The following is a 12059-nucleotide window of genomic DNA, read 5'->3' as shown; positions in this document are numbered from 1 at the left end:
TTTGTGTTTTGCTCAGAGGAGAGCAAGCGTCACAGCTTCATGGCTTAGTTTTCTGCCTCATAAGAGGAAATGCAGTGTCAGGATTCACTTGGATGCAGTTTGGTTCTCCTAATAGGAGAAAGTCCTAAAGGATCTATTCCACTGGGCCCAACCTCAGTGATCTTAAGGAGGTGAAAACAAATAGCCTTCCGGGCTCTCCTGATGGTAAACTGACTACTGCACAGTCAGTATCTCCGAAGAGAAATTATGTGTAATGAGTCAGTTGGGTTTTTATAATACAGTGTTGCTTGGAGACACAGAAATTAGTATTTATCAGAACCGGATCCAGTGCCAAGCCTTGATCTCTAGTCATAAATGTTCTTGTCTGAGCACAAGCAGTGTTGGACTCTTCTCTTTGCCATGGGATCTCTTATAGATGAGATGCTAACAGTTAGGGACGTGTGGACACATTCACGCTGAGTCATGGTGTCAGATTTGCTACAAGTGGAAATAAAGGAACCCAGTACTGCCCAGATCAGGGGAGGGGTGGGATTTGGCAGCCCGTGGAAAGTGTGGCAGATAGGCTAGTTTGGCAGATGATCCTGTCTTGGGTTCAGCGAAGCTGCCCTTGTCTCTGAGCGCCCGACCTGACTGTGAACAGCAGCAGGAAGATGGTGGGTGTACAGAGCTAGGAAGGAGCATGATCTCTGCTGGAGGTGCTTCTCTTGCCACCATCAACAGTAAAAGGTGAATCTTGCAGACACCGAAACTTGTTGGCTGTACCTCAGTGTTGTGCTCTCTTTCCTCATGTTCCCATTGGCCCTACGCTAAGTTCAGAGCTTTTTTTAATTGAAGTGTAGTTGATTTACAATATTGTGTTAGTTTCAGGTGCACAGCGTAGCGATTCAGTACTTTTGCAGTTTATACACCATTTGAGGTTATTACACGATAATGGGTATAATTCCCGGTATATCCTTGTTGCTTATCTATTTTATATATATAGTGTGTCTCTTATTTCCATACCCCTAATTTCGGAGCTTCTTCACCCGACAGTGTAAACATCAGATGTTTGTTCAGTGAATAAACGGCCTCTTTCCCGTTCTGTCTCACCAGCTTTCTGTCAGAACCACCTCCAGGCTCTCCTCTGGTGGTTTATTCTTCACTTTGCCCCGTAGCATTATTAACCCTGAAAGCTGTTCTCAAACCATCAGTGGCCTTTGCCGCGTCCTCCCACCTCCCTTTCGGCCCTTGGGACACACTGCCCACCCTTGCCTGCCTGTCTCCGTACATCTGATCCTACCATTTTTGCCTGCCCTGCCCACTCCCTCTATCTCAAATGGTTGCAGTCCTGCCTGTCCTTTGGTGGGGATTGAAATGCAGGCTCTCACACACAGAGCTCTGCCAGATCTCCCTCCTCCCTGCCCAAGCTGGAGGGCATCTTCTTCTTATTGACTCTCATAGCATTTTATATCTCAGCTACATATGAACTGGCTTCTGTGTGTGTCTTATCTTCCATCATATCTAAGCTTATTTTGGTGTAAAGACAGTGTCCTGTATCTTTGCTTCCCCGCCACACATATGTACTTGGTACATGTTGGTTGAATTAGTTCAAGTCAGGTTAACCTCAGGTCTTCTCTGATGGGGAGACTATTTAATCATGTGTCTTTTTTACGTGTCTGCTACCTTCCAGGGACTTCATGTACGTTGTCTATTTAGCAAGCAGACTTCCCATCTCCTGTTCTACTGTTCTGGCGATAATAGTCAAGCTGTTGTGGAATGTTATAAAGGCAGAGATACGAGAATAAAAGGAAAAAAGAATGATGCCATATGTGTTAGGTTGGGTCCTTGGAGAAACAGAAGGCAAGATTTGATTAGAAACACAAGAGAGGACTTCCCTGGTGGCACAGTGGTTAAGAATCTGCCTGCCAATGCAGGTGACACGGGTTCGAGCCCTGCTCCGGGAAGATCCCACAAGCCGCAGAGCAACGAAGCCTGTGCGCCACAACTACCGAGCCTGTGCTCTAGAGCCCGCGAGCCACAACTGCTGAGCCCGGTGAGCCACAACTACTGAAGCCCACACAGCTAGAGCCTGTGCTCCGTAACAGAGACAAGCCACCGCAATGAGAAGCACGTGCGCTGCAACAAAGAGTAGCCCCCACTTGGCTCAACTAAAGAAAGCCCACGCGCAGCAACGAAGACCAAGCGCAGCCAAAAATAAATTTAAAAAAAAAAGAAAAGAAAAGAAACACGAGATTTATTGCAGAAAACGCCTGCGAGGGACAGTGCGGCAGAGGGGCAGGAGCGGGCTGTGGGCGGAGCCCGCCAGGGCCCTGGGAGGAGGGAGGGCGTGGTGCGGAGGAGGCCCGCACTGCAGCAAAGCCACAGTCACGGGGGCCCCGCTCCGTCACTGACTGTTGACAGCCGTGGGACCCTCGACCTCTGCATGGAGGGACCTGCGCTCCCTGCGTCTGGAGAAGCATGTGTTCACGGCTGCCACTGCACGGAATCAGCCAAGCTAAGGTCCAGGGCTCCTCGTGGCGGGCAGGTCCTCCAGCCAGTTAGGCAAAGTCCGGGCCTGCGCAAGGCCCCTGCCCCCTCTCCATCTGCAGTTTGAGTACTTGTGCCCGTGCTTTGCCGCCGTCTCTAACTGCTCCCCGTCCTTCAGAGCCTTGTCTCTCCCGAAACGACTTCCTCACACCCTGAACAGGCCTGCGAACTCTGCTCTCACCTCAGTCTTGTGTCTGGCTGCCCACTAGGCTGTGAGCATCTCAGAAGCCAAGAATAACTTGTATTCTTTAGATCCCAGTGCCTCCTATAGTAGATACCAAGTCACATGTACATTTGCGCTTCAAATGGTTGTTCTGGCAGTCGAGGTGGACTTGCAGTGATCCCTCCAGCCCAGGTGGTGGCCCCTGGCTTGGTCGACAGTCCACAGTGGCCCTGGGACAGGCTCTTCCTGGGGACTGTGACGTGAGTGGCCCTTGAGGCTCCTTACTTTTTACTCACTCCGTGTCAGAAGAGCCAAGAATGGTGCCAGCAGTGACATTTTATTGGGCTTCTTTAAATGTTTGTTTCCTCCCTGTCCTCTCTCCTCTCTCCTCAGCCCCAAGACAGACTGCCGAAGTTCTGGCTAACTCACGCTCTCCTGGGCGGGGGGCCCTCCGTTTCCTTGGCTTGTTGCGATCCCCTGTTCATGCATCCATCTACCTGCAGCAGTGCTCTGGGCTTCTCTGTGCTGCCACCTGTGCGCAGGGACAAGGCCTGTGCCGGTGATTCTCCTTAATCAGCAGCACTGAGCATATGTGTTCCAGGTTTAAGTTTGGGAAGCCTGCCTGGAGAGTGGTCAGTCTGGGTTTTGGGAACTTACTGTAAATATGGTGAGCTGCCAGGGGGCTAAATCTTAGACTGAGTCCAAAAGTTTCCAAGAGTTACTAGAAAAGGCCTTGACATTTAAAGGCCATGCACCTTTAAGTTCTTTACCTGGGGTTTATTTCAAGGTGGGAGACCTCAGAGGGACAAAGCTGCTGACAAGGGCAATGTGGGAAGGAGCCTGTACCTCTGATGATCTGGGGTTTCTTTCCCTTTTACCCTCGTCCTCATCTCCATTGGAAGCAGACCTGCAAGAAAAATTAGAACAGTGTAGAAATGGTCGAAATACGTATTCACCCATCCTCGCCAAGATTTTCCAAAACACTCCTAGCTTCAGATATTCCATCCTGTTGCCCACATATCCCTATAAATCTCTCAGATGTCCTGGAAACTCCAACTTCTGTATAAACTCCATGGCCCTCTTGTATGGAGAATCAGCATAAAAATCCATGGTTATACTGTGTGTCTTCATTTTGTCTTTATGACATGAACGCACCTGGTGATTAATAAGGGAAGCTGAAACTTGGGGAGGGAGACTGGGCTGTTGAGGTGACGGTGCTGTGCAAGAGAACAAGATCTCCCGTTTCCTGAGAAATGATGAGTTCGGTGTGGAAGCTGAGACTTGGAAAAGGAGGAGGCTCTTGAGTTTGAACCCAGGTTCAGTAGAAACCTGCAGAGTGGAATTAGATTCAGCAAGTCGCTCTGCTGTTTCATGGAGAACAGACGTGGGGCGGGGGGGTGCTTGGCCCTCTCCGCCAGGCTTGGCCTTCAGGCCCCAGGAAGAGCAGCCCATCGCTCATCCCAGAGCCTGTTCCCTGGGGGCTCTGGCCAGTCTGGACAGGAGCTTTGCTGTCACAGCAGGGCTCCCTCGTGCTCCTCTACGCAAGCCATGGCTCAGGGTGGACGGCGCTGAAGTGACTGCTCTGCTGTACATTGGGGGCTGAGGGTTTCATGATTTTAAAAGCAGGAGTTTCTTTTTAACTGCAGAGAATCTCTTTTTATTTTGTAATCAGATAGTGAGGCACCTGGGGTCTTCCTGCTTCTGCTGACTCCCTGTATTTACTGGACTTTTTGCTTTTACATTGCAGGTAAACTAAAAGATCTTGGGAACTTGGTTCTTCGGCCTTTTGGACTCTCCACAGAGAATTTCCAGATCAAACAGGATTCCTCTACTGGCTCCTACTCCATCAATTTTGTTCAAAATCCAAATAATAACAGATAACAAAGATAACAATGGCTTTTAAAGCTGGCTTGGAAATTGTATGCTGCCTGTGTTAGCAAGGGGAAAGGCCCTGCCAGTGTTTAACGTTTAACAGCTTCTTATCTCAAAGACAGGCTATCTAGTAGAGGCCAGTGCTCCCTTCTCCCCCTTGTTTTATGATCAGGGTGAAACGCAGTTCCTGATGTAATGAGCCTAATTTAATTTGATTTCCATTTTAAGGTGGTGTCTGTGCAGCTGTTGCCTTGGTTCTGGCTGTTCTTTGTTTTGTCCGGGAGAAAGCCTGCTTGTCAAGGCTCACCTCCCCGGGCTCCACAAAAACAAGCCCAGCTGGTGTCTCCTGGGCCGAGCAAACCTGCTGGTTGGAGACTGCCCAACCACGATCGATGGGGTCCCCACCTGCTGTTCCCTCGCCCCGATCACACGCACTGCCCAGGCTGCCTTGCGTGGGCTCCAACATCTCCTAATTTCCTCTGTGGTAATAAACGCTTTCTGTGACAGTCTGAGCTGGGTTGTGAATTTTGTCCCCGTAACAACAGCTAAAGCAGTGCTGGTTTCAAGCAGTGTTACTGGATTCCACAAATCTGCCCAGAGTCTTAGTTGCCACCTTGAAGATGATCTTGAAGAGCTGACCATCGTACCACGTATTAGGATTCAGAAACTCCACCTTACAAGCTGTCCCGGGCCTCTCCAGGTTTGTGCAGATAATTATGAAATCAGTGTTTTTGATCAAGTATCAAACTTAGTAATTTCAACTTAAAGTAGCTTCATTCAGGAATGGTGGTATGTGAATCCCAGAACAAAACCATATTCTTTTAGACTCCATGAACTCAGAAGTTTCAAAGGTAGGTTTTTTTTTTCTAGTCATCAGTGCTGGTGAAAAGCTTTTAATTGTTATGGTTCGAGTGTCAAGGGCAGTGACATGCAGGTTTCATCTTAGACATGAAGTACACGTATAATTCTGTGAGTGACATGCAGTAGGTGTGCTCCCAGTGTTAACAATTGTGCTGCTGTTTTGCTTTGTTCCTCAAAGCCCCTCAGCGCGTGTTGGCAGGCAGTGGAATCATATGCTATATCCACACTTCGTGATTTGCGAAGCCTTTCTCCCAGATTGAAATGGAATTCCTCATACACTTTATAAGGGGAAAGGGAGAAGGAGAATGTGGTTTTTAATTTTGCTTTGCTATCTTTATGATAAATCTGGCATCTGATTTTTCCCGAAAGGTGTGTGTGAGAAATCGTACAAGTTGTACAGAAAGCTTTGCTGAAAGCCGTGTGGCCCACCCAACGGTGATGAATGCATCCTGTGCAGCCGGTGCTGTGCACTGCTGCTCCAGCAGGAGCAGCCCTTCTCAGACCTCTTGATCTCAGGACCCCTCCACACTCAAAACAATTTAAAGAGCGCTTTGGTTGATGTGGATTACATCTCTTCATACTTACCGTATTTGAAATTAAAACAAATTTCTTAAATATTAATTCCTTTAAAAACAACAAAATACATTTCATGTTAATACAAGTATTTTAGAAAAAAATCTAAAACAAAATCACATTTTAGTAAGAAGAGAGACATCGTTTTACATTTTTGCAAATCTCCCAGTGTTAAGAAACGTGTGGCTTGATAGAATATAGAAGGATTCTCACATCTGCTTATGGACTCATTTTGTCACAATATCACATGTAGCCTGGAAAATTCTGCATACCTGTGTACTTGTGACAGAATGACGCAAATAACCTCTTACGAAAGCGTCTCAGGAACCCCTGGGGAGCCTTGGACCACCTTGAAAAAACCACTTTGTCAGATTATGACTTTGGAGCTCAGTTGCTGAGACTAAGCAATGGTCAGGGCTGAGATTCCTGAAGGCTATCTGAGTTTCCAAGGAATAGGAAATAAACTTGTTTGCCTAGAAACAGCCTTTCTTAACCCAATCCCATTGCTGCAGGGGGTAGAGGCTTTGCTTCTTAGGCATCCTTCCTCCTCCTCCCCCCTTCCTCGCTGAAATCTTAAAGGAGGCTAAACAAGGCCAGTATTAAGTGCTTCTAGTGATTGGGCCAAGCAAGTACTATACCTGGAGAGGAAAGGAAGGAAACCTAAGTAGGTGTGAGTTTGCTTAAGCCAAGGAGTTTATCTATCACTGTTACTTTTCTGCTTCCAAAATCTGGAAGAAAAGATAGATTCAAACCTTTTGAAAATGTTTGTTCAAACCTACAGAAAAATCGTGAAAGGGTTGAAAAGTAGGAAGAGTGTACGTACGAGGGAGGAAGGTGGCCTGTTGCTAAGATGTATGATTTAAAATTCTGTGATGCCTTCCTCCCCTCACACAAAAAAAAAAAAGGTATAGGAGAATTTACTTTTAAGGTAATCACACTGTGACATCATATATATACTTATGCCAGTGACATTGCAATGGATCAAAATAATTTTGGATCTCCTTCTAGAATTTCCCTGAAGCCTCAAACACATGTTTAAAAATACTATGATCTATTCCCTGTCTGCCTCCATGAATAGACCAAGAGCTTCCGGAAGGTAAGGGCCATATTTATATTCTTAATAGCACCAGCAGCTACTGCTTTACTAGAAATTTAGTAAATGGGTATTAAAGGATGTTCCACGAGAAGTGGTCTCAAAGTGAACCATTCTATCCAAACGTCTCTAGATTCTGTGGCCTTTATTTAGTACCTGTTTTTTTGACGCTTAAAAAGACATTCGTAAAGAGTCCCTTTAAGCTGGTCGACCGCATCTTGTGCAGCCACGTAGAATGTCCTCAGATGGTGATCATTCAACCTGGCCTGTAAACATATGCCTCCTGTTTTTTTGTTTGTTTTTGTTTATTTTTGGCTGCGTTGGGTCTTCGTTGCTGCACGGGCTTTCTCTAGTTGTGGGGAGCAGGTGCTACTCTTCACTGTGGTGGCTTGTTGCGGAGCACGGGCTCTAGAGCGCAGGCTCAGTAGTTGCGGCACATGGGCTTAGTTGCTCCACGGCATGTGGGATCTTCCCAGACCAGGGCTCGAACCTGTGTCCCCTGCATTGGTAGGCAGATTCTTAACCACTGCACCACCAGGGAAGCCCTGCCTCCTGGTTTTTAAATTTTCATTTTTGCATCTTGTATATTTACAAGGATTTGTGTTGAGACTTTCAGAAATCCCCAACTTTTCCTCTAGTTTCAGGCTCCCCTCCTCCCAGGTCATCTTGTGTTCTCCGTATATGTTTCCACACCGTCTCCCAGTTCTCACATGAGCAGCTTTTCCGTTCATGGGAGCCTCTGCAGAAGGCTTGCCCAGGAAATGGCACTGTCACTACAACAAATTCACACTTGAATGGTAGTTTTTCTGTGCAGACTGTACTGTGGATTAGTTCATTTTCCACACATCATGGAAGTATGGTTGAATCCTAGTCTTAAAATCCAACCTCTTTTTCTAAGAACTCTGACTTTCCACACGCGTCTTCCTTCCATCACAGGCACTGCAGCTGGTTTCTCGTTCCCCTGCCCTTTAGCTCTTTGTGCTCCCCCCCCACCAAACGCCGTCTCTTATTCAGTTCTTGTGCTTATAGGCCTAGAGAATGTTAACACCATGCCGAGATGTGGAGGCTGGGAGTGGCCAAGCCTGCTAGCTAATGACCTGAACATAGCAGCCAGGGGCCGCATGTGAGCTTCAGTAAACTGACAAGACTTCACACACTGGACCTCCAGAGTTACTCAGGTACAGTCAAAGGTGTGAATGTTTGTTGAATCCTACAACACTTTGTGTAGTGGAAGGTAGGGAACTGCTTTAGGTGCTCCTTTAGGTGCTTTATTTCTGGTGCTCCTCAGGTCTCTGTGGTGGTTTCCAAGCCTATCGCTGAGTTACATCTCACACAGCTCTCAAACTAGAATCCAGACCGCTTTAGGAAGACCAGGCACAGGGCCTTTACAGAGGCGTGTTCCGGTCTGACTGGACTGCTGTGGAATGGGGAGCCAGAACCTGATTGGAAGGTGTATTTGGAAGGTTGTCTGTTCCCAAGAGCTAAGCAGACCTGCAAATTCTGTCTTTTACAACTGGTTTAGCAAAACTTGGAATGTCAAAAGAGAAGGCTGTGATAGGAGACTAAGGAGGATGGGAACAGCCGTGCAAGTTAATGGCTGCTTTAATCTTCTTGAGAAAGATCTTTAAAGGGAAGGGCCCAATAACCCTCCAAACCGACGGCACAGGACAGGAGAAACCAGCAGCTTAACATTAAGCGCCTGCCCTTTCCCTCTGGGCTCTGTGTGTTCCCGCCGTGTGAAGGGAAAGCCTGCGGCTGCCCGAGCCGTCTCCTTGGTGGACTGAGCCTGCAGCCCAGCGGTCGCCACCAGCCCACTGTTCTCTGGGTGTTGCTCTGATCACTTCCGCTTTTGACCCTGCCTTTCGCCTCCCTGCCTCGTCCCTCCATTATTCCTTAAGACGCTGTACTCTTCCTCTTCTGCTCTTGTGGGTGTATACTGTGTACTCGATACACACCCCACACCCTAGTAAGATCTCCTGGAAGCAATTTCAGTGAGATGTTCATGATCCTTTTCAGCCTGCCCCCTCTGCACTTCAGTAGTAACAAGCTTAGTCCTTCCATCACCTGGATTTCCTTTAAAAAAGGAACTATGTGGACGTTCCACCACATACTTCCAGAAGTGGCTGAAAACTCTGTTCCTTCAGGGAGGTGCACAGCTACGCAGAGAAGGGAGGTTTCCAGTCACTTTCTCTTGTCTGGAGAGCAGCCTTGAGCCCACACTAGACCAAGTCCATTAATACTGCTGAAAATGAGAAATGGACTACTTGCTACCAGCTAGTCCAAGAGGTGGTGGGGCTAAAATAAACCATAGAGCATCAGAGTGACTGCTTAAGACCCTTCAAAGGGCAATCAAAGAAACTAATGATAAAATCAGTTTATGAAAACTAGTGAGGATGTCCTCATGTTTCAAAGTATCAAAAATTTCAATCTTCCTGGCTAAGAGTTGGTAATTGTTGGAGGGAGGGATGGGTATATGGGGTTTGTTATACTCTAACTTCACAAATGTTTGAAATAGTCTATGAAAAAAATATTCCATTTTCTTCTAATTTCTCAACCCTCTGAGGGCTATCAGCTAGGAATAAGCTCCATCACACAGAAGTTAGTTCAGCCAGACTAGAAATACGACTCCCCACACCGTTGCCTTTCACTCAGGGGGAACCTTGTAAGCTCCCACTTGCCCCTTCGCTGAAGCATGGCAGAGCCTGCTGCCCCACTGCCAAGGAAGCCCACAGCTAATAATCTGGCCATGAGTCAGTCCCGGCTGCTAGTTCCGGCTTGCTGAAGAATACAGCCTACCCAGATGGCAACTCCTATCAGGCACTGGGACTCCTCAGCCATCAGGCATCATGAGAGATGTGAAGGGAGTCAACCCAGAGGCTCCTCGGGAAGCCCTTCGTTCCAAACGTGAGGAGCTAGATCTGCAGATAGTGGAACCTCATTGTTCTTGGTGTGGTGCTTTGCCAGGCTGATGTCTGTATCAGACACCCCACCGACTCACACCAGGCAGGTGCCCTGTGCCGCCAGGCACACAGGTGCCCTCCAGCTCCCCAAACTCAGCAAGTCGGAAATCCACAAACGTGAAAGTCGTCAAGCAAACTGAAGACAGGAGGAGGCCAGGGATGGGGGAGCAAGGGAACCGAGTGAGGTGGGAAGTGTTTATTGATAAATTTCAAAGGATATAGGCTTTGGTGGACGCTATGGTACTTGTTCTCAAGTGCACTAGACTGTTGTGTAGGGATGGTTTGACTGCCCCAAAAGAGAATACGCTGTCTGCAACTTTGCCTCAGGAAGTTAACTGGAAGAAAAGGTCTGATAATTTCCTAGAGCTCTGTCTGTGACACTGACTGGATTCTGCCACTGGCTGGTTGGCATCAGACCAGGAGTTACAGCTTCAGCTTGTGCTTTTCCAGCCGCTCCCTTTCTACAGGCATTAAAGCAAGGTGCGTCTAAACATGTGAATCACCCCCATCACCATCGTCTGTAAAGGTGCTCTGTGTCTCACTGAAGCCCCTGGCTGTGCCTTCCTAGGGCTGTGACACATCAAGCTCCCCTTCGCCTCAGGGCACTTCCCATTTCGGAATTCGTTCACCTCCTTTAGATCCCAGGTTTGAGCGGTCCGCTCAGTGTCCAAAGGAGTCAGGCACTGAGCGCAGACAGAGTTCAGAAGCCTAAGGTGATAGACTATTTCACTCAGGGAAGAAGGTTCCCTGATGTTGCCCATGTTTTTGGCCTTGGCTGAGTAGGAACTAAAGAGCTAGTTGAGTGAGACACTTACTTTCCATACCCCATTTTGGCCAGTGTGGCCACTAAGTGATTCTTCTGTTGGTAACTGATAGAACTAAGATTAGAGTCTATGTCTCTACCTTAGACTAAATAAAGCAGGTTATTCAAATAAAAGCGTCATCTTAGTATCACCCACTCTCTTTCCCTCCTTTATGTTAGAAAGTTGCTTCTACAAATGGGCTTCAGGAGGGAATGAAGAAAGGGCTAACCCTAGAAGTATTAACTCTCCAGGTCAGCATTCAGTTTGGCCAGCTCTTTCTTTCTTTCTCAGGCACAGGATGCCTTAGTTGTATTCTCTTTCATCCCAGGGTCATCGCCTTCTTGATATCAAAGCAAAGGAGTTAGGCCGTGAAAGTTCTTTGTGAGTAAGCAAAGATTTGGCAGGATGCTCATCACTAGAAGAAAGTATGCTTAAAAAACACATAGTATGCTCTCTTCAAAGCTCTGAGGGAAGACTCATTACTTGAAAGAGTGGAGACGAGCTGTCAGGTATAAAAGCAAGAAAACGGCTAACTTTTACGTGCAGTGACACACCCAGCGTGTGCAGGGAGACACTGATACAGCCTTAACGTGATTTGAGGGCATGGATCTAAATTATGCTGTTATCTGAAGACAGCACCCGAAGTTGCCATCTGCGGCTTTTGTTACTCATTCCCTCTATCTTGTAGGAGTTGTATCTACAAATATACTGACATGTATACAAGATGATTAGGAATGGTATGGCAGGGGGTCTCTTCTAAGGCCTTCCCAGATGATATGCACATGACTTGTTTACCTTCCCTGGTTCTCTCGTTCCATTTTCATTTGTGGGAAACATGAGGGGAAAAAAAAGATAACGGAGCCAGATTCCAGTGGCCTCCTTCTTACACTCATTTAGATAAACTGAAATGGGAGAATGTTTGCTATTAAAGACTCCATGATACTCTGGAATAACAGGAAGCCTTCTAAAGGACTGCTTTACTCAAATGGGGAAAGAAAAGAAAAGAAAAAAACCAAAAACGTACACTGACTGAAGTTTCCGGGTCAGCCCTAAAAAAAATCTCAACTGTCTGGTAGGTATCAAGAGGCTAATTTTTCCTGACAACTGAGTGTTTCTGGTCAAACACTTGACCTAACGTTGGATGTACTGGGCTTTTAAAGAAGCAACCATTTATCCATAAGGGCAGGGCTAATTAAAATTAGGACAAG

At 47.1% G+C, this 12059-nt stretch overlaps 1 protein-coding gene across 2 annotated transcripts in view; it reads left to right on the top strand.

Annotated features, from left to right (window-relative positions):
- The window catches only part of TTC1 (tetratricopeptide repeat domain 1), a 55745-nt gene extending 50678 nt beyond the window's left edge, over positions 1 to 5067 (top strand). Inside the window, exon 8 of one of the 2 annotated variants that reach the window (XM_060094980.1) lies at positions 4437 to 5067. In XM_060094980.1, the coding sequence (XP_059950963.1) occupies positions 4437 to 4570 (134 nt within the window). In that variant the 3' untranslated portion in view covers positions 4571 to 5067. Of the gene's footprint in view, positions 1 to 1669; positions 2095 to 4436 lie in introns of those variants that run through there. The other variant, XM_060094981.1, reaches the window with a different exon arrangement.
- Positions 5068 to 12059: the final 6992 nt, after the last annotated feature.

This window comes from Mesoplodon densirostris, chromosome 3, assembly GCF_025265405.1.
Source record: "Mesoplodon densirostris isolate mMesDen1 chromosome 3, mMesDen1 primary haplotype, whole genome shotgun sequence".
Lineage (NCBI taxonomy): Eukaryota > Metazoa > Chordata > Mammalia > Artiodactyla > Ziphiidae > Mesoplodon > Mesoplodon densirostris.
Note: the sequence above shows the minus strand (reverse complement) of the source record. Positions and strands in the feature narration are given on the sequence as shown.